General features: G+C 43.1%; 2 protein-coding genes and 1 non-coding gene across 5 annotated transcripts in view; 2 read left to right on the forward strand and 1 right to left on the reverse strand.

The window, feature by feature from the left end:
• Nucleotides 1–1,833: 1,833 nt before the first annotated feature.
• Nucleotides 1,834–9,589, forward strand: si:dkey-94l16.4 (retinoic acid-induced protein 1). Of its 2 annotated transcripts, none has more exons than XM_061708629.1 (5): nucleotides 1,834–3,690; nucleotides 5,830–5,923; nucleotides 7,083–7,132; nucleotides 7,245–7,318; nucleotides 8,952–9,589. In XM_061708629.1, the coding sequence occupies exons 1-4, from the start codon at nucleotides 1,861–1,863 to the stop codon at nucleotides 7,290–7,292; spliced, it is 2,022 nt and encodes a 673-aa protein (XP_061564613.1). In that variant the 5' UTR covers nucleotides 1,834–1,860; the 3' UTR covers nucleotides 7,293–7,318; nucleotides 8,952–9,589. The 2 variants fall into 2 exon arrangements, with proteins under 2 accessions (XP_061564613.1, XP_061564614.1); XM_061708630.1 differs by having other exon boundaries at nucleotides 7,245–7,314.
• A 3,389-nt stretch (nucleotides 9,590–12,978) lies between these two features.
• bsk146 (brain specific kinase 146) overlaps nucleotides 12,979–22,700 on the reverse strand; it is a 31,264-nt gene continuing 21,542 nt past the window's right edge. For both annotated transcript variants that reach the window (XM_061708452.1, XM_061708453.1), the window contains exons 2-5: nucleotides 21,548–21,785; nucleotides 21,260–21,462; nucleotides 16,979–17,170; nucleotides 12,979–16,903 (exon numbers count right to left, since the gene is read on the reverse strand). In XM_061708452.1, coding sequence (XP_061564436.1) covers nucleotides 16,151–16,903; nucleotides 16,979–17,170; nucleotides 21,260–21,462; nucleotides 21,548–21,719 — 1,320 coding nt within the window. In that variant the 5' untranslated portion in view covers nucleotides 21,720–21,785 and the 3' untranslated portion in view covers nucleotides 12,979–16,150. The remainder of the gene's footprint in view (nucleotides 16,904–16,978; nucleotides 17,171–21,259; nucleotides 21,463–21,547; nucleotides 21,786–22,700) is intronic.
• On the forward strand, nucleotides 17,947–18,019 carry trnar-ucg (transfer RNA arginine (anticodon UCG)). The gene has a single exon. It is a non-coding gene; the product is annotated as a tRNA-Arg (tRNA).

Consider the following 22,700-nt stretch of genomic DNA (forward strand, 5'->3'; position numbering starts at 1 on the left):
TCGTTTCTGCCGCAGTACAAATTGCTCTTTTAGCAGCCTGCATTTGTAGACTTTACAATTTAATTACATACTCAGCTTAAAAAGGTTGTTTTCAAAAGGATCTTAGTTATTCATGGTGTGTTAGCACTATACATGTATGTTATTCAATATAAGAAGTTATTATAATTAAATATAAGATGGATTCATTGAGGAAACTTAAAAAAAAAACACTTTTATGGAGAAGGACTGAAATCATTAAGAGCACTGTCCGAGTTAAAAACGTCCGTACACACCAGGACAAATAACGCTCAGTAACACACGAGAAAGTGGAATTTCACAACTACATCAAAGATTATGGAGGTTTCTGTGGGGGTAAAAGCAAATTAGATGAATCGGCAGGACACAAACCCTTTTTTAGTTGTATAACTTTACAGGTTCCTCTTTGGTTTTCTGACCTTGATGTTTTATTTTCATTTTTATGAACTCTTTTACTAACTTTTTTCTGGAACACCACGTAACAATTTCTGCTGGACCTCACTACTTGCAACCTTTTTAAGCAATAAGGAGAAATCTGATCCTGCACAAATAACCTTAAAATCAGCTTTTAAACGGGGATGTATTCAACTGAATTTGTCATTACTTAACTCTCTTAGCACCACAAAAAACTTACATATACAGAATATTAAAGTCCTCAATTAAATAGGTATTTGTCAGTCTTTTATGATTTTTGTATGAATTTTAAAACCACTCTGTGGTGGTACCACTTCTGACCACATGAGGGTGTACAGATCTGCCGTGTTGACAAAAAGGAAACGGGAACATTACTGTTCTGATGAGTGGGGACCGGCCAGCATGTAATACCACCGGGAGCCACTAGAGGTGACGTTTGTTGGGCGTTACACCAGGGCTGACATTAATTTTTCTCTCTCCAGGTGGTCAGAAGTGGTATTCCTGCATGAAATGACTTTTTAAGTTTGTATTTTTGTATGTGTGAAGCTTTTCTGTGTTATGCAGTTTTTAAAGAGTGACACTGCTGAGTTTAGCACGACTTATTGAAGTCGGTGACATTTCAGAAACGATTTATTTGTACATGTATGGCTTAAACCGGCTTATCTTCTTTCCCCAGTTGTTATGGAGCAGCCTCCTGGGAGCTTAGATGATCTACAGCCTCCAGATGTCTCCACCTCCAACATTCCCGCTGTAATTGATCTCACCACGAAAGGGGAGGACTGCGTCCTCAATTCCATGTCTCTCAATGCCCTGCGGATGGTCAAGAGCCCTGGCTGGTACCCAAACCCCAGGACCGCCAACCCCGGATTACAGCTCTCGGAGACCGGCTCCTCAGAAGTCGCGCTGCAGTCAGCGGATCAAATTCAGCCAGACAACGCCTTCTCCCACACTACGGTCACCCTGTCCTACGTGAGCAGGTCTCACGTCTTCGCCACCCACGAGTCCCTGTCTTCACCTCTGTACAGCGTGCCGCCCATCAGCAAGTTTTCCCTCCACCCTCGCGGTGACGCAGACAACCGGCTCGAGGGGACGGACTGTCTGCAGAACCAGCAGCTGGACGAGCCCGTGGACCTCGCCACACAGACTGAACCTTTCCCATCATTGTCTCAGGCTCAAGTGGGACCAGAAAACGAGCTGGAGGGATGTGAAACGCAGGACCCTCTGGAGTTTAATGGTGGATTCGTTTCTGGTGACATGCACTTAAATAATCCTCTGCAAGTCGAAGAGGAGCGTGACTTTCCTCTGGCAAACGTATGTTTGGAGAATGGTGGAGGTGATGGCTGCTCGAGTCCTGAAACACCTGCCGATTCCCTGCCGGAGACTCCTACTGCCGTTGCGGAGGAGAAGGAGGGGTCGGAGGTGCTCTTCATCATGTCCAGGAAGCAGGAATCGGCGGTGGTGACGGACGGCACGTTGGCGGGCCTGTGTTCACTGACCAGGGAGTTTCGGAGTCCTCTGGAGGACCCCGTGTCCCCATCTGCTACCTCACTGGACGACGTGGAGGAAGTGTTCGTCCTCCCTCAGGCCTCCAGCTCACCCAGCGCTGGAGACCTTTATCTAGAGGCAACTGACGAGGCTGCATGTGAAATCTTGAACACTGAGAGGGCTCCTCAGCCGAGCTCTGGGGTTGACGACGGCAGTGATGAGAATGAACAGAACGCCACGTTGGAGGCGTCGATTGACTTGACGGAGGACGTTTGTGTGTCAGATCCTTCAGAAAACGACAGTGTTGTTCCTCACATGAACGGGAATACAGAGATGCTAGAAGGGACTGTCAAGGGAAGGAAACTACCGATGCGTGTTGGTAGAGGGACGCGGCTGGAGGCAATCGTCATGAACATAAATTCAAGCCGTTATAATATGTCAGGATGCATACTGACCAGAAAGAAACCCAGTGCCTCCAGCGTAGATAGTCCGAGGAGGAACGACACTGTATCAGCGCGTAAAAGAAGAAACAAAGTGAAAACTACTTTCTCAGTTAAAAAAGTAAAACGAAAAGCACTAAAGAAGGGTAAATCTGTTTGTGTTAATACTGACAGCTGCAAAGACTCTACCTCCGATTCAGAACTCGTCAATAAGTCGAAGAAGTCGCGTAGCAGAACACCTATGAAAACTCCTCCTCGGTCGACGCGGGCGAAAAGAGACCCGCCGCAACGGAGTACCACAAGGTCTCAGAGGAAGTCCTCGTTACAATCAAGTCCTCAGTTTACAGAGCAACCAGACCTCACCTCCCATCCTGAACCTGCAGTGGAAATAGCCGTGTTGAACCTTTCCCCCGCTGCGCCGCAATCAAAATCTCCAAAGAACAACCAAGGTGAAACCAAAAGCAAACTATCTGGAAGTAAAAAATCTCCCACGGCTAAGACGAAGGCGGCTCGCACTCCCAAACGCCGGCGGAAGCCGGTCAGCCGGGGCCCGTCCTCGTCCATGTTCGCCCCCAAGGAGCCCGAGATCAAGCTGAGGTACGTCAACTTCAAGGAGGAGAAGAAGGACTCCAGGGTGGACAGTTTCTCCCCGTTCATCCGCCTGCAGCGCCAGCAGGCGCCGCCGTCGCCGTGCACCGTGTTCAACTACCCCGAGCAGGTGAAGCCGCAGCAGAAGGGCCGCCAGCAGCAGCAGCAGCAGCAGGGTCGCACCAGCGGCTTCATGTCTGCAGCCGTCCCCAGCACTTCCTGCCTGCAGCTGGGCCGGCCGTCCGCGCAGGGCCAGCACCAGCGCGCCCTCGTCTGCTGCCTCTGCGGCCAGGCGGCCAACGCCATGGACCTGGGGGACCTGCACGGACCGTACTACCCTGAGGGGTACCGGCCGAGCGCCAAAACACCCGCCAGCACGTCGGGCCTCAAGGAGAACGAGAACTACAGCGATTCGGACTCGTCGTCTTGTAGCGTGAGGGGCCGCGGGAGGAAGGGTGCCGTCCCGCCCACGTCGTGGGCCCTCAGGCCCGGAGCTCAGCTGAAGCAGAAGGGACGCCTGGAGAGCCGCCGGTGGGCCGGCGACGGCGCCGCCAGCCCCGCGGCGAAGCGGGCTCGCTCGGATCCTGGTTCTTTGCACGTGGAGGACTGGTACAGCCCTCCGGTGCTGCCGCACGAGCCCAGCGAGTTCTGGCTCCACGAGGACTGTGGCATCTGGGCTGCAGGCGTGTACCTCGTCAAGGGCAAAGTTTACGGGCTGGAGGAAGCGGTCAAGGTCGCCCAGGAGACGGTAAAGCTTCCCGTTAAACCCGTAAAGGCTGTTTATGAAGTAGATGTGGTTGTCATGGAGCTGCAAATTAACAAAAATGCATGTTTGGGTGCGTTTTGCTTCCTCTGAACTAGGTTTTTCCTGAGTCGTATTTGTATGAACTAGGAAGTCCAAACTGAGAAATGCTTCAGGTCTTCAGACCAATGCCAGAAGCTTAAAAATGTATTTATTTGCAGGCTACACTCTGTGTCTGTAGTCCTCAGGGACGATGATTTGACTCAATTTGAGCTTTGCTACACTGAATCCAGTTATTTCTATGAAACATTGTCCCTCAAGTGGGATTAATGCAGGAGATGCTGGGACATGTTTACGGTAAAGAAAAAAAAAAATCTATTTATTTTAATTTATTGTTAACATTAATTGTCTTTTTTCCTGCAAACTTATATTTCATTCCAACTTTAAATTGTTTTGGTCCTGAACAAAAGTTCTCATTCTTTACCGTCTAATAACAGACTGTTGTTTTAATGCTCCTTGTGACTGTTACACCTACAGTTCAATTAGTTTAAAAGTGTGGAAAAGTGATATTCTCAGCTGTTTCCATCCTCTACTACGGTCAAACAACCTCTGTATCTTGAAGACTTGGAGTTTGTGCTCTCCCCGTGTCGCTTTAACCACATGCCTGACTGAAGCGTTAACGTGGCCCATGTCTGAGCAATTAAAAAAAATTAAAAAAATTCCTGTTAAGTGTCACGTTTGAAGCGTCTTAGGAAAACCAGCAACTATTGGCTGAATCAGTCAATTATTGTCCAAAAATCACTTTCCTATAATCACATAATGGCTTCGGTGTAGCCCCACGAGTACGTTTGTGAGGCAAATAACAGCTCACAATCAACATCCACACACAAAAGATCTTTTGATTGAGACTATTAAGCAAAATTACCCCGGGAGAATAATGTGAGCGGTAATGAGTGAGCCAGCCGGGCCGCAGCAGATTTAGTCATGTTTTCCTCACTTTAACCAGCACAAATCATGCCAGAAGTGCATGATTTGCACTTAATGAGCTCTTAAATGTGTGACCGGAGCTCAGGTCTGCTGTCATGAGGCAAATTCTTGTTTTTCATTCCAGATCTGTTTAAACATCCTGCTGGTGATCAGCTTACACGGCCTTAGGAGGGCTCGGTGGTTGGTCAGCAGAGACTCTGCGTTACGTTTATCTGCTGAGCTTCAGTGTTCGTGTAAAAAGTGGCTAGTTTACATTAGGGATGTTAACAATTAATCGATTTTCGATTAATTGCCGTTATGAAATTACCCGATTAAAATTAACGATTACAATTAATCTATTTATTTTTTATTTTTTTTCGTTTAATTTCACCAGCTGGTATTACGCCCGGACCACATTTAATGCGACACAACGCGCTGCGCCGCGCACATAAAGTTAGAAGAAAGAGACGGCGGGTATGTTTGGTTTTAGTAACATCATGCTCAGGCAATGAGTCTGCAATGGCCTCTGGTTGTTCTCCGATATGCTCCCCTAAAGCCTGATTTATGGTTCCGCCTTAAATCGACGCAGAGCGTACGCCGTAGGCTCTGCGTTGTTGTAACGCGGAACCATAAATCAGCCTTCACCCGGTACATACATAGGTTTCTCTAAACATCTGTCCCCGCTATAGTTTTAACTAAAAGAAAATGTGCTCCAATACAGCAGGTCTCATAATTTTATTTTGAACACTGCCAAAACTCTAACTTAAAACGTAACTAGAACTTAAAATTTGCTTGACACAAATGACACTATTATGGCTGCTGCTACTACTAATAGCCTTGAAGTGCACTTTATATTATATTCCTTGTGGTACAAAAATGTCTTTTTGTTACTTTTGTATCAAATAAATATTTGATTAAGGAATACATTAAAATGTCCTTTGTATTTTATATAAGCAAAAAAAATTATGTTTGTATCTCAGATGGGGGAAAAACGCTGCTTATCAACTAATCGATGATCGATCGATAAGGTTATCAACTGTCAATTAATGAAATAATCGATAATTTGCATCCCTAGTTTACATCTTAAAAGTACAAAAGGGTTTTGTTCTTCTGTTTCCAGGAAAGACATAGTTTAATAAGAGTGTACTTGATACGCGTTTTCCTCTTTTTGGGCTGCAGATATGTTCAGCGTGCCACAATCCCGGCGCCACATTGGGCTGCTTCTTTAAAGGCTGTCCCAACAAGTACCACTACAGGTGTGCGCTGGAGTCAGGTGAGAGCCGCCGGGGGGAAGGAGCCGAGGCCGATTTCTGTGTGTTCATGTGAGCTGATCTTGTGATATTGGGTTATTTTACGCCCCCATGTGGTCAGAGGTTTAGCTAAATGTATATATACGTCTGACCACATGGGGGCAGCGTAGCACAAGAAGCCACATCTCAGACGCACTGATGAAACCAACTTTTACAAATCTGGTTGGCTGATTAAGGGGGATTTCTTTGTGTTAATTTATTTATTTTGATGATTTATTTGAGGAAAAATGTCCCTCTTCATATGCCAGTTTAAAACAGTTGATTGTATAAAATGATGTGTATATTTTTGCTTAATTAAAATCTAAAATCAAGTATTTAAATCTAACAAGAAAAGACCCGCCAGTCCATCTCCACCAACTATCGGTACTGTCAGCGGCTCTTTAGTCAACAAGCCACGTCGTTACGCCTCCATGTGGTCAGGAGCGGTACATAGACGGGCCTTTCATGTTTACAGAGACCCAGCCATAACTTTGATCCGGTCCATGGGAGGAGTTGGATATTGATATGTAGATCAATATTAGGCTTGCTACTTTTTAATCTGAAGTCAATTTATTTTCTGTTTTCCCTTAAGGGCAAAGGGGGGTTTTATTTACTCAATTTTTAATATGACCTGTCGTATTAAATAATGAGAAGCTTTATGGGCTGCATCCACACTGGTTTACACCTCAGTTAACTTCTTTAAACACTGGTTTTACTAGTTTAATTCTGACTATTAATCTGTATATTTAGTAGTACATCAGTGCACAAGTACATTTTTAAACCATTGTGGTTATTTTATTAAACTTTGAAAGGTAAAAGGGCTAAAGATGAAATGTTATCAGTGGGCTGCTCATTTAAAAGCAGACACGTCCCTCCCCTCGCTTCGGCCTTTGATCCACTTACGACTCTCGCATGAAGCTCTTAATTGAATCCCAGATCTTATTTGAGGAAATCCGGTGGAATAAACCAAAGACTGCATCCGGATGAGTCCCAGCCTGCTCTCTGATCTGGAAATAGTCCTCGACTGAAGTTCTGCAGGCCGTCGTCCCCTCCTCCGAGCCTGAACTCGAGCATGTGGGAGGTTGGACCTTTTTACATGAGTCACTGCATGAAGCTCTTAACTTCTTGTTCTTGTCCCACCAGACTGTGTCCTCATTGAGGAAAATTTCTCCATGAAGTGTAAGAAGCACAAGGTGAGCAAACAGAGACCCGGTAGACATAACGTTCTTTTATTAGAGTTAGTTTAAACTGTTGGATAAAGCTGGAAACCTTTCACACTGACGTTTGGATTGTCATGTTTGTCAGAACAAGACGTTCAAGGCCCCTCCAGGGAGCCGCTGGGATGACGGGTGACGGCCGGCGGAGACGCTGTGAGGTTGGTACGTTCCTGCTCACACTAAGCAGTCAGCCTGCATGTGAGTGTTTTGAGGACGACTGCCAGATCCAACGTTACTCAGTTCAAATACAGCAGTCAGCATGTGAAGCGGATCAAAACTAATCAGTCGTCCTTAGATGATAACCGGGAAAAAATGTAAACTCTGGTATAAACGCCTTAAATGTACAGGATTGTGGCCCTCGCCACAGTTGCTTATGTCTTTCTCTCTTGGGATTGTTTATCAACGCCTGGCTGCAGCTTCACCCTTTAAAACCCTGCGGCAGCAGAAATGCGGGGTACTTGGTATTGGCCGCGTTTTCAACATTAACTATGTCACAGCAGTAGGGCTGTTCGATTTTGCCCAAAAATAAAATCTCGATTTTTTTTTTTCTCTCAAAATCCGATTTTCGATTACGATTATTTTGTGAATTGACAAAAGGCAAAGAAATGATTTCAAATATGCTGTTTTTTTATTGAACATTTGCCCCATTGGGCTTTAAGTGCAAACTTTGCTCTTATTAAACCAAAAATGAATGAATAAAGTGCAAAACTCAAAACTTTTAAAAAATATAATAAAATATAAAGTTTTATCTCTGAAAAAAAAAAATCAGCAAATCAGCACTTTCAAACATACAGTAAGTTATATTTCCAATTAAATAAAACAAGACATTTTCTAATTAAACTAAACTGGGTCTTTGCATGCTAAATAATAATGCAACCCATGAAGGAGGTAGAGGTGTGTAATGTCAGTCATTACATTTGCTATTCACATTTGCAAGTTTTTTGCAAGGAACACGAGCCGGTCTACCGCATCTGGCTTGAGGGATGCCCGGTGGCATGTTACAACGCCCCCTCCTACACTAAAGAGCCTCTCCGATGGGGCACTTGTCGCAGGTATTGAGAGGTATTTCCATCAATCATTAATATGGTATCAATCATTAATATGTGTGCAGACAAGGTTAAAAAAAAAAAAGTGAAAAATCGATTTTACGATTTTAACGTTTCAACATCGTTCTAATTACATAATCGCGATTACGATTTAAAATCGATTCATCGAACAGCCCGACACAGCAGTTAGAAAAGCTGTGTTATCGTTCACCTCTGGTTGTACTTGTTTATCACTCAGGTGAGATGATCTGGTGGTGCGATGGGTCTGAAATCTGATCAATCCTGAAGGATTTGATGCACAAATATTTAAAAAAACAGATTCTAATGAAAATGTTACTGGAGTTGATCTCAAACCGAGTCTGACGTATCCGTGACAACCGCCGGTTGTGAGCGAAGCAAGCCTGTCATAGACATAATTAATAACTGGAGCTGTAAAATGAAACCCTTCACACGGTCTCCAACCGCTCAGAAAAGTGAGGGCAGAAACGTGGACGTTGGGGAAGGATCTGATCGTTTCCTCTTCTGCCGCGCGGCTGATTTTTGAGTTTTTAGAAACCTTTTGCACCACAGCTCACTGTCAATATTTACTAATCCGAACATGCTCCGAGTATCTGAGGTAACGACTCAGATCTCGTTTGCATTTTGGGCCGGCGGCTGCGTTGAGGTGTAACTGATAGAGTTCAAGTTCATACATGCAGGCGTCTCCTAGGCAACTGCAGCAGCTGAGGTTTATTTTTTGTTTCTCCCAGATCCACTCGCAGTATGGTCCGCTGGTAGCCATGGCGACGGTGGACCAGGGTTTTTCCCAGCGACAGCTAGAACCCACAAACCTTAACTCTGCTCTGCTCGCCAGAACCTTCCTCGGTCCGGTCCGGTACTCGGCTTCATCGCCTTCATCGCCCTCGCCGCCAACTGTGGACGGCGCAACACTGCTCTTAAACTGTGTTATTTATACGGGATTGTTTTGGTTTACTTTATTAATTTTTTCTTCGAATTGAATATGAATAACAATCAAAGATATTTATTTTAAAAGATTTTTTAAGTATTTGATTTTTATTTGGTTATTTATTCCTGAACTTATTGGCTTCTTTTGCAGACGTCAAGCAACTTGGATTGTGTGTGAGCGAGTATGTGTGTTGTTTTTTCTTTTAATTTCTTTCTTTAAGTTATTAATTTTGGGGGGAAAAAGGCAGTTTGATGCTGAACTTTGAAGCCAGTCAGGGGGATTCTGGGATGTCTGCGTGTTTCCCAACAAGGGTGTCATGTGACACAGCACCGCGGACCAGCACTTATGGCATTATGTTATTATTTCCACCCGCTCGGCTCCGGTGGGGGCCCCGCCGGCGTCGACGCGAGTGCGTCTGAATGTATTTCCCCCAGGAAACTCCTCGGCTGCAGTATTACCGCTCGCCCAACGGACTCCGACCCTCGTTGCGCTTCAACCTCTCTGATGCCCGCCGGTCTCCTTCTCAGCTTTCCTTTTCTTTCTTTTTCCTTTTGCGTGTTCGGCTTCAAGCACTTTGGCCTCCCACGTTGGCCTGGGAGCATTTACACGTGCCCACGTTGTGTTCGCCCGCTCTGCCTTCAAATCCGAGCTCACCTGAGTTCCTGTGAGCCGTTTTACGGGATGATGGATGGAGCAGATCTTCTAGAAGTGGATAGTCTATTAAATGTCTGTTTGAGCCGCAGCGACACTCATTTCACTCCACTTGGGCCTGTAAACGGTGCGTTTGCACCTGAACCTTTTCTAAAAATGAAAACATGAGAAGCCTTACCTGAAGCACCGAGGCGTGTGGAGCCTCCACTGCTCTCGTTATCGGGGTGCAACCACAAATCTGAGCAGAGTGTTGCTGGTGGAAGTCGAGGCGTTCTCCTGGGAACTGTGTGGAGGGCTGACATCAGACCCCGCTGTGTTCGTGGTGCTTCTCCGTCAGCGCCAGTAGGGGCAGCGTTGAGCTTCACAGCACCACAGATGATCCAGCAGCAGCTTCAGCTGCTCTGCTTTGATTTGTTTGTTGTTTTTAACACCAGCAGCTTCACAAGAACCCAAATGTCACCCTGAAAACACCACGGATGTTCCACTCGTGCCATCTCTGTTCTCCCTGTTTGTTTGTTTTTATTTGTAATATTGTTAAACCCGTTGGGTTTCACAGCAATTATATTTTTACTTGGAAGCAACTTGTACCAAATACAGATTTGTTTTGGAATATGATTTCTTCTGGCAGATTTACTAAAGGTTTTGCATTTTTAAACTGCTTTGTCCGTGTGTTTATCTCAGGGGCTGAATCTCAGATATTGTATTGACTTTGTTTTAATTTTGTGATTTTTATTATTATTTTCTTTTTCCTGGCGTTAACCCCACATTCACTGGAGCGACGATGAACGTAGCAGGATGTGGTTTCTCGGATGGAAAAGCCTTTCCTGTCCTTTACATTCCAGCACCGTCCGCCTGCCGGAGCTGCTGTTCCCAAGTGTAACTTTGGAAAATGACTGCCAACTCATCGTTACGCTGTTGTCGTCTTATGTTATGGCACGTTTTTGTATTGTCCTTGTTCACCTCTTGAGCATCGGAGGTCTTGTAATTATCAAAATTAAATATTTTGTTCAACTTTCTGGTCTTGTATGTGATGTTTCTGTTTAATTAAGATGCTTCACGTGGCTGCAGGAGCACTGGACTCTACTGTAACGTAGCCACAAGAAGGCAGACCAAGTCTGACATTTTCCCGTCTTAACTTTTTCCCTTGTAAATTCACGATTAGCTTGTTTTATGTTGTGAATCAATGGCTAGATGACACGTCAACTACAAGTCTCCGCCCCTTTTTTGGGGTGAAAATTAGCCATAAGTGTTGACTGGTGGTCAGTGCAACTCCCAAATAATTTAAGTTTGATTCTATTCAAAAAATACTTTATAAATCCCCAAAAGGAAATAAATTGTTCACATAGTCACGATTTCAGTCCCTTCAAAGATTCATTGTATTGAGTTTTATGGCCAATTAGGACTTGATATAACCTTCATTTTTCAACTCCATCTTCATTGGTCTTCATGATAAAATAACAATTTCCAAAAGAATCTGAATGTTTTTGTGAGATAATTACATAAAGTAACAAATGTGCATAATTAAGGGTGTGGCCTTTTGATTGACAGCACAGCCAACGGCCATTATCTTGCTACTTAGCCCTCCGCATTGTCCGAGCTTTAAATAAAGACCTAACAGAACATAATCGCTTATATTTTCAAGACAAAAAAGGAAAGACGGCCATGACTGATAGTTGGTATGGAAGTGTCGTGATTGTCTGGAGGAAAGGCCCATGTGGTCCGTTTACATTCACACATGCAGCCAGTTTTACCTGAGGTGTAAGGGTTAACGCATCGCCAGAGATTATCTTCAACAGACTGAACTTCCCTGCAGCACTTTGGTCTTAGAAAATAGGGCAGGACGGAGGATTAGCGGATTAATTTATCTGCATTAAGCATACGACCAAAGATGTTTCTTTCCTCTTTGATGGAGCATTCGCTCCTATGAGTTCACAACTATGAAAGACAAGCTGTTGCTAAGTGCACCTTCACTTTGTGATGCTTAAAAAATTACTTGTGAGGGTTTACAAGAAAAATAAGAAGCAAAAATACAAATATCACTCCAACATGGTTTCTCATTTTATTGACTAAATCTCAGTTTACAGGAAGACAGTTGTATTGCAACGACAAAACTGGATATGAGTTCTAGTGCCGTGGTCATCTACTCACTAAAACTCCACTAAAACCATGATGCGTTGAGATATGTCACCTGACAGAAAAACACAAACTCCAATACAACACGTCACGTTATGCATGAGCTGATGAGGCGGCGCCAAAACTGGGAAGGGAGCGCGGCTTGTGCAAGCAGGCCGCTAATCAGGAACAATATCATTTCACAACTCATAGGCAAAGGACTATCCTTTGCCTATAATTGGATGTATTGTTTATAATGCAAATATGTTGTTAAATGTAAAAACAGAATCCAAAAATAGCTTCTGAGTTAAGCCCCAATTGTAGTTTGTGGGCTCAGCTAACAGTCAGTTTTGGGTAGCAACACGTTACTCATTTCAAAAGTTGGCTAAATGTAGCTTAGCTTTTAGAAGGAGATATTTGATCAGCAGACTGAAAATCATATTTTCACTATGTTTTCTTTTCTGTCTCTATTTGTAAAAACGGCCTGATGCTTGTTGCCAAAGCAAGATGCTAGCATGCAAGGAGCTGGATTTAACGGCACAAATGGTTGTTGGTGAATGAAGCAAACAGAAATGTCTTCTTCAGAGTTGAGCCTCCTTTTTTAAAACTGCCTGTAGGTTCGCATAAATGTTAGCATGACACCAAATTAAATGTTAGCGTTAGTGTTTCGTTTGGGAGCTAAATCCTCTGAAGGAAGCGCTTGATGGCCACCATTTTTGAAGTCTCCTGTGAATGCAATTGATACATTTTCTTTCTTTCCTCGGCCTGAGAAGAGTACTGGTGGGTCTTTTGTGGACTAGCATATCTGAAGAGATGTCATGCTAAAATTTGCACCAGTTCTTGGTCATTAAAATAAAACAATGAACATTTTTGGACATTTCTTACAGGACATTTTCACCTGTTAGCATGAACATGTGTGCTGTGGGTTAGATGGCAAGTAGAAGCAGAAGAGGTTAAAAAATAACCATGAAGAACAACATAATGAGGCTTTATTGGAAGGTAAGCCCCGCCCCTCTTAGTTACTGTTGCTCGGACAAGCTTTTAGTCTTGTTTACAGCTTTAAAGAATGTATCTTTAACAACAATATCTGTCTGCCGCTAGATTTGAAGTTATTAAGATATGATACTGCTAGTTACTCAAAACTAGATATAAAGTTGGTTGTCTTCGTTATCGATGGTGATTAACATTAGATAAGGCTGTGTTGCTACATAGCAGTTGCGATTAAATACCGTAACTTAGTGTTAGCAGATTTCAAAAGCTCTGCAGCGTTCATGTACCGTACAACTGGACTTTATTTGCAGTTTAATTCAAAGCAGAAGTTTGGCTCTGTTTTGTTTGGCTCTAATAAATAGAATTAAATATTGATAATATTAATAATAAAGAGTTCCGAACTCTGGTCCCTGTGGAACTGATACTCAACAGCCATTGGCTCATCTGAGGGGCGGGCCTTACTGGTATTGAGGGAAATGAAAATGCATCGGACCCGATGGAAATCTCTAAAACACTAAGGAAAGAAGCTTCAATGATTTCTTAGTCCTCTCCTTTAGTTGAATAAATGATGGAGCATCCTTAATAAAAGAAATATAATCCTTTAAAATTCTTTGTAGCCACAATTAAAATTTTGTGTTTTCAATATTTCAAAGAAATGAGAATCTTTTTCATCCTTTCTTCTATTATTAGTGAGTTTTTAGATGCCTACCGTCACCTACTGTACTGGAGTGTGTAAGTTAAGGGTTTTATTCATGTCAGGTTCAATTCAAACAGAAAAAACTGGGTTAATATCCTGGATTTTAATGGTATATCTTTTACAAAAGTGATGATTTGCTGGCGCTAACACAGTAAAAGCTGCGGAGCCAGTGCTGCTTGCAGCTGGCTGACGGGAATGACGGGCTAAAGAAAACAGCAGCTCTTCAGTGTCTACATCAAAACTGTCCTTTGTTCGGAGTCAGAAGGCTGCCAGTGAGGTCAGAGATTGTCACAAGATGTAGTAATTTGCATACCGACTCACTGATCTGGGAGCAGCTGGGTGGAACGAGAGGAAAATGCTCGATGCGAGAGGCCTTAGCTGAGAGTCGCTGATGCTCAGTCAGGCGCATCCATGACTGACGAGATAAAGAAACATTTTGTTCGCAGCTATACTACGTCTACAGATACTACAGCTTGTGACAGGAAAAACACTGAGCAGGTTTTCACAGCAGAGTCTTTAGCACATACACGTTCATGCAGTTTTATGTCTGGAAAGCAGGAGGAAAGCCATTCCTGCGCATGAGTCAATGCTTTTTATAAAAATCATTTTTGAGATATTCACTAAGAATCAAGGAATAGATTCATTTTTAAATATTATTTAGACTTTTTTTTTCTTCTGTTTTTAAAAAAATCCAATCCTCACTACTTCTTTAAATAGCCTGGCCAACCATCCTAATTATTATACTTTTCATTACAAAGAATTGGTCTGGTTCCTCTGGATTCATCTTTCATTTCAGCGGGGAAATACCAACAGAAGCAGAGGACACTGGACACACGAGGTCGGCAGATCAACTCAAATGGAAAATGTCGTGCAGTTGAGTAGAAACGCCGGCAAATGACTAAATCAGTAGTCTCTGCAGTAAAAACCTATCGATCCAAAGTGTTACTAGCAATTCTTCTGTCACGTTGGTTGTTTTAGTTTTCAGGGTGGTGCCCCTAAGACTCGTTACACAAAAAGCCGCCCAACACCCACTGCAATTGGCTCGGTACGTTCTGTACCAGTGAAAATGGCTGTGAACTGGGGCCGCAGACCAATTTTACAAAAGATCATTTACTAATTGCATGGTATGACTGGCCAGGCTACTCGTTAAAAGCCATTTAAAAGCAAATCTTCTCATTAAACTTCTCTCTTTTAATACAAATTCAAGCCTCTCACTCTTTGAACTCATGCTTAACTCTATATTTTGCTTCTGAAAGGTGATGAAATGATTACACAACATTAATACAATTACAATCACACAGAAAAGAAAGTAATTATTGTTCAGATCTGTTTTTAGCCCTAGGACGTCTCAAGAGAGTCTAACACCGCTATTCACTCTTGGACATAATGCAAGAAATTGTGCTACTGCAAAAAATTCACATCACAACATTTTCTTTTTATGCTTTTTTTTCTGGTTTTTGTTTCCCTAAATGTGACCTACTCGTCATGCAGTTTATAAAAACATGGCTCGAGAGATTTCCCTCTTTTTTCTTTTCTTTTTCAAATTGAGCTTAAGGAGTTTTGTTTCTTTTCAGACATTAATTTCAGATAAAAGTTTTTGAAGAAAACACGTCCCGTAGAAATTACAATGAAAACAAAAGCAACGCAGAGATATTTTTCATTAAATTTCAAAGAAAAACTATACAAACTGAATTCCAGGAGTGAGTAGAAAAAAGTCTTTCAGCGGTCACGTAAATGGAGCACGGACATCATAAACCTTCCTTCGTCTATCCATCATCTTACACAACGTACAGGTCTTCATACCAGTATATACAGCTGGTGTTGCACAGAGAAGTGGTACTGCTCATCCAGAACGCCGTGTAACAACGTCTAGTCTGATGGAAAACAAGGAAAGCTACCTTACAAAAAAAACAATAGAAAAAATAGAGTTTTTAGGGTTTTTTTTAGGTTAAAATAAATAACAAAAATCTCAAAGCAAAATAAATCCACTTCTTTTAGACTCATACTTACACAACACACAGCAATACACACAAACACACTCACGCTTTTATGTTACACTTGAAACTTTTGAAACCATTGTTTGTTTCTTTTAATAACTTATTTGCTCGACTGCTGTTTCAGGTCTCATCAAGAATACAAATCCCATGTCCTTCGGCAGCATTCTGCCACGTTTTCCTCCTTTTTTTGCCTTAAGTATTGCTTAAAGAAGTGCATTTTGGTTTTCTTCTTCTACAGAATTTCATGTGGAAGAAAGTTTCTCTTTTTTAAATTTCATTTCTCAGCTGAATTTCCTTGCAATGCATTTGAACGCATTGCTGAAGTGTAAACACCTTCTTTTTTTTGCAGCCTTTCTGACCAGATCTGACCAAAAAACCCTTCTTTGTGAGGAACCTGTGTGTTCTTGGTCTCCGACGGATGCTCCTCCGTCCCAAGACGTCTAAAACAGGAAACACGTAGGAGTCTGCTTCTTTTTTGATGCATGCACAGCTATGTAGTTGAACGGGAGGTATAAAAGTGTGTGGCGCTGAGTTTGTGACGCCGTCCGGACGCGTTCAGACGCAGATCTCTATGGGGGTCGCCACCAGCATGCGGCCGCCCGGCGAACTGTTCTCCCGCGGCACTCGGTCGTAACTGTTGGTCGATGACACGGAGCTGTTAGTGGAGACGGACACGAAATGGTGTCCGCTGCCTGGTTCCATCATCCCTCCCTTGGCCCCTCCTCCGCCGCTCCCCCGCTCCACCGACATGGGAGAATGGGGTGACATTGGGGAACGAGGCGACAGAGTCTGCTGCTTCATCCTCTCCACCAGGAGCTCCTCGTCTTCTTCCCCGGAGGAAGATGTTGACACGGTCCCTTCAACCTCTCCTCGCACAGGGCCTCCTCCTCCTCCGCCGCCGCCGCCTCCGCCAACCCTCTCCCCGCCGCCTCCGCGTCCCACATTTCCATTGTTGTTGTCGTTCTCTGCGTCGAGCATCCAGGAGTGGCTGAAGTACCCGAACACCTCTTTGACGGAGCAGCGGCGGTCCTGCTCCACGGAGAGCAGTCGCCGGAACATGCGCAGCGCCTGCTCCGTGAAGCGCCTCCATTGCGACGGCACCGTGTTTGTCCTCCTCTTCTGCCAGCGGATGAACTCTTGGTAGAAAGAATCCGAGGGCAGTGCCTTCTCCCAGGGAAAGTTGCCCGTCAGCATGCAGAAGAGCAGCACACCGAAAGCCCAGACATCGGTGCTGTAGTCGACACAGAAGCCCTCGTGGCGGGATGCGTCACAGAGCTCTGGGGCTGTGTAGGGGATGGTGCCACTCACCTGGAGAGGAACTCAATAGGTCAGTACTGACGAAGATAAAAGACAGTTCAAAGTAAAAAAGGAAAGTCAACTCACTCTTTTCACGGGCGAGCCAGCTCGACGGGTCATGCCAAAGTCAGACAGCTTCACTTTTCTGCACTCTCGGTCAAAAATGAGAATGTTCTCAGGTTTAATATCCCTGTGGACGAGCTTTTTACAGTGTAGGTAGTCCAGAGCGATGGCCACTTGGTGTACACAGCGCTTTGCAACCGCCTCAGGAAGACCGACCTTAAGGATAAAAGAGAAGAGCAGGAATAACACAGTCAGGGATTTCTGCTGTACTGCCTAAATTCATGCAACATTTACCAACATCTTAGGGCTGGGCGATATGGACCAAAAGTCATATCTCGATATTTTCTAGCTAAATGGCGATACTCGATATATATCTCGATATTTTTTCTGTGCCATAATTGTGGTTTCCCCCAAAGCATTATAGCATAGCATCTCTGTTAGCTTCATTTTTTTCTGAGCCAAACCCTTAAAAAAAGTCAGTTTTAATACAAAGCCTCGTGCCAAATGTCACACAGGTACCTTTATTAACAGAGATCTGCACAATATCAAAATGTATAAAACAAATGAAATAGAAATAAACTGCCTGCATATATAGAATAAAAATGTTTCTTGAATAAAATAAAACAAATATCCCTTTCCTGCATAACAATTAAATTAAAATACACTGTGCAATTAATACAATGTAGACAGTAACAGGCAGACTTTTCCACTGAGGTTGACAGTTGTGCAAATAACAAAACATTTGTGCAAATCTCAAATAAAACATTCAAGTCAATTTGGCACAAAATAAGCTATATCAAAATCATAAAAAAAAAATTAAATTTTTTTTTTTTTTTTTTTTTAAATCGATATAAACGATATTGTCTCGTACCATATCGCGTTGGAAAATATATCGATATATATTAAAATCTCGATAAATCGCCCAGCCCTACAACATCTGTTACCGATAATAGTTGTTACTGTTCCCCAAAGGTCTTAGGTTGAAGACCTCAGACCGCGTGGCCTAATGGATAAGGCGTCTGACTTCGGATCAGAAGATTGAGGGTTCGAGTCCCTTCGTGGTCGTCTTTCACTTTAAAAACCCCATATTGTGTGTTTATACATTTTATCTGTCCTAAGTCATCCTACGTCACTTTTTGTAAAGACTCATATCCGGCACTTTTAAACCTCATATTGTACATTTCTGTTTATACATTTTATTTTATCTCTTATATATTTGTTTGTTTTTATATTTTTATTGTATTGCACCAATCACCACAACAAATTCCTCGTGTGTCTTAACAAACTTGGCAATAAACCCTTTTCTGATTTCTGATTTCTGATGTTGCAACCATCCAGCTTCCATACCCACGTCGGCCTGTTCGGGTTTGGGTGCCTCTAGCTGGCTCGCCAAGATTTCAAAGAGCTAACGGTCAACATAATACCCTCACATTCAAGTTGGAAACCTCGGCAAACCTGACACACATGTTTTTGTACTACGGGAGGATTCAATTCAATTTTATTTTATTTATATAATGTCTTTTACAACAGAAGTTGTCTCTAGGCGCTTTCCAGAAACCCAGAACATGACCCGAGCATTTATTTCATAAACATAGCATAAACCTCACATAGCTGTGCCCAACAGATGACACAATTTTATAATATTCTATCACAATTGTTTGACAGTGTTTGAAACAGAAATAAACATTCCCAGAGTCCATTGTGGACAGTGAGATGTGTTTAGGGTCACTGTTCTGTTGTATAAGCCATCCTCACCTATAAATCGTACCTGCTTCCAGAATGTTCTACTATTAATTGAATCAGTTTTGGTATTGAAGTGTTTCCTGTTTGCAACATACTCCCCCACTCCCCCACCATGATCAGACCACTCCCATGCTTAGCAACTAGGGATGGGAATCGAGAACCGTTCCTATGGCTTGATTTACTAAAGGTTTGCGTGCGTAAAAACGTGTGCAAACCTGACAGCACCCGCAAACCAAAGTGCCAGCTGATCTACTAACAGCGTGCAAAGACGACTGCGTCTCTGAAATGCGCAAAATTGCACACGCAATCCATTTAGTACTTTTGCCCTGATGAATAATCAATATGGGGCGTACCCGGCAGAAATCCTAAATACTGGGAGGGGAAAATGCAAATTGGTCCATTTACCACGCGCAATGAGATTTACCAAGCCTGAAAGTAATTGCGCGTATTATGATTGCGTCTGTATTTAATACGTTTGAAAGGAAGGTGCTAATCTGCTGCTGCCGTTATTGTGGCAAGGAGGCGACATCCAAAATCAAAGAATATGCAGAGAGAGAGAGAGTCTTTATTCTGCTGCATGCTATTTTAAAAATGGTTGCACAAGTTTTATTAAAGGCCACTTTTTCTTTAGTTCTTCTCCTTATATCTTGCCACCTTCTTTTAATGTGCCCCCCTCCACTCGCCCACAAGCAGGCCAAGCCTTTGTGCAAAACTTTGTATTTTATTGATTACTTATCTTATTGAACGTGAAATCCTCCTTCGTAAATTACATTTAATTAAAACCCGTGCTTATTGATCACAAAACACAGGTTAAACATCATGACCAAATCCGCTCCGACCCGGTGTGTCTGTGATCAGCGCAGACAGACTGCAGCTTCGCCTGAATTATGGTTCTGCGTTAAATCGACGGCGTAGGGTCGCGGTGCGGTGTGCGTCGCCGCGTAGCCTACGCCGTCGATTCTGCGTTGGTGTGACGCGGAACCATAAATCAGCCTTTAGTGTGCGCTCTGTGTGCTGTTCTGAACACTTCTCTTCTCTTCTTGTCATATGATGGTCCCGTCTGTCACACATTTACTGTCAGTGTTTGCTATATAATATATAATATTTGCAATATACTGTGGACATCTGAATAAAAACTTAACTCATAAATAGATGAATCAAAGCGCTCTCCAGCTCTGTGTCTGATGTCTTTTTCTCCTCAGATCATGCCGATCACCGCCGGGTCACGCAAACCCGACCAATTAAATATTAAAATCAAATTCAGTCCTGTGGCCCGTTTTTCTATTTCGTATTTTTGATCTGTGCCTAAAATTGAAATATGAAAAACCAGACGTTTTTCTGTTTTTTGTGTTACCAACTGCATTTATTCTATCGCAGGTTTTTTTTTTTTTTTCTTTGCTGTAGTTCATTAATGTGTTTATTTGCCTCTTCCACTAATATTTCTAACTCCAACTCGTCAAATTTCATTTTGCGCTTGTGACTGTGCATTCCATCCACTCTCCATGGCGCAGAGTTTGCTCTCGCAATCCCTAAGACACGCAACACCTCATTTAAATACTGCTGTTTGCACCTGTTATCAATTGCGCACGCAATCTTAGTTGATCACCCGCCGATTCGATTTTGCCAACGATTCCCTTTTTGATTCCAGCGCGGACGAATGACGTCACCATGCACGTTGCGTAACCCAGCAGTCAATAGTAAACATGCGCCCAAGCGATACAAATGCTCAAAAGTCTGGTTACATTTCAGTAAAAAAAGACAACGGGGCAAACTGCAATACTTGCCAAGTGAATATTTCTTCAAAAGGGAGGGAATAATACCAACATGCAAAAAACATTTGCGCACACAGCAATAACGATCAATGGATGTCGTGTTTTCGATCCACTCCGGACTAATGTCAGTAATTCTCAACCCAGCAGTAGCAACGTTAGCATGTCCTTGGCTAATAATACAGCAGGTAACTAATTAACTAATTAACTCTGCCCATCATATTAGCGCCATTTGCCTCATTGTTGTCCTTTTTTCCCCAAAAGAGAATTAAAAATGGAACTGGAATTGTAAAAGTCTTATCAATTACCATCCCTACTAGCAACAAGAACAGGCTTTAAATGAACTCTGTATGGAACAGTTTACAAGTAATGTTTTATATTTTATGAGCATGAACTGAGTTTTATCTTCGACAAATCGCTGATTTCAAACTCAAGACCTTTGGGGGCTAAAATATAATCTCTTTGGCAAGGAGCTGATTATTAATATCCAATAGATCTACAGTATTTTTTAATCCAATTCAAGTCAACATGTGTCTTCATTATAAATAATGCAGTTGAACCAAATAGTAAAAAGTGATACTTATATTGGGATTGTAAACATTTTTAATTTGATTAGCTTAACATAATCTAGGTTTTTCTCCTGGTAAAGTGGTATAAGTCCTCTTCTGGTGAATGTAAAGTAAGGCCTAACACTCCAGGAGTAGGAAAACAGTTTAAGTATCTTACATTTTCCCTTTCCCTCTTTTTTATTTTGAATGAAGCCTCAGTGAAAATGACGGCGGCAGATCAGCACCTGTGGAGGAATGATGTCGAAGAGATCTCCCGCCAGAGCGTACTCCTGTGCAAACACGTAGTACTCGTCCGTCTCGAAGGCGATGCCAAACATGTTGATGATGAAGGGGCAGGGAGACAGGTACAGGGAGATGCTGTACTCTCGTAGAAAAGACTTCAACTTGGTCGTCTTCTTCTTCAGGAATTTCAGAGCCATTTTTGTCCCTTTCAAGGAGAAACAGAGGAGATGTTTGATGGGAGATTCTGGGAGCTCTTGCGTTCGCACTGTTGTGTGTAGCTGGTCTCTCACCTCTGAGCTTGTGGATGACCAGGTCCACCTTGCCGTACGTGCCCTTCCCCAGCTCCCGGATCACCTCGTAGTACTTGTTCACCTCCAGCCTTTCCAGGTTCTGGGCGGCGATCAGCTGCAGCTCGTCCAGGATGTCCATGTTGGCTCGGGAGACCAGCGGAGAGGAACTCATGCTGGCAACTTCTTCAAAGGATGGATAGGCGGAAAAAAGCGAATGAACGGACAAAAGCTGGTGTCACTGCAGAGAAACAAGAGAGACAATCATTTAAATCAGTGAATTATAAAAGGCCCTTTCCCAGGCTTGGAGTTTGAAGGACATGGATCAGCACTTCCTGCAGCGCACTTCCTAAGTTCTTCAAGGGGTCCCGATACGTAATCATTATTCTCAGAGGGTCGACTCAAAGTCGCTGGACTTCCTTTTGTTTTGTTCTTGAAGGTGCCGTCGAGAACAAAACAAAAGGAAGTCCAGCTCCTTTCAGTCGAAGCTTTGAGAGTTACAGACGACTGAGAAGCTGCACTGGCGGCATCATTAGTTCATTTGGAAATCGCAATAGTGGTATTTTTTGAAAGTGTAACAGACATTTCATAGATTGAAGAAAGATGACATTTGAAATAAATGAAAAAACACTTTTTTTTTTTTAGCTGTTCTGGAGTTCAGGCTTCAGTTTTCCATCGAAGCAGGCGAGATACGTCTCTGTCATGTAACTCTCTAAGGCCAAACACACAGTTGTTTGTGTGTTTTTTACTAAGAGCCTCCAATGGAGAGACAGCTGCCGACAGGAAAGCAAAACTAAATCTGAGAATTATTTCCCACAAAAAATGTAAAAGCTGCTGGGTTTTTTTGGGACATTATCTTGACAATTTTTACTCCCCAAATGCCACACCTACAGGATTAGTTGCAGTTTTAGTGTACTTTCAGTCGTAGTCGGATGGATTATTGCATTTGACCTCAGCCTGGGAGCTGTTGAGCTGCCGTCCAGGCTGCTCAGCGGCTCCTGCAGGAGCTGATTCTGTTATATACTGATGCAGCAAGAGAGCAGACACATGCAGACGCAGCGCAGTTTGTAAAGAAACAGCTCATTCATTTCCCCAAGACGTCCCAAAATCAAGCTGTCTGCAAACTCACAAGCACCTAAAACAAAGTGTACTTGGT

This window comes from Cololabis saira, chromosome 19, assembly GCF_033807715.1.
Source record: "Cololabis saira isolate AMF1-May2022 chromosome 19, fColSai1.1, whole genome shotgun sequence".
NCBI classification, from domain to species: domain Eukaryota; kingdom Metazoa; phylum Chordata; class Actinopteri; order Beloniformes; family Belonidae; genus Cololabis; species Cololabis saira.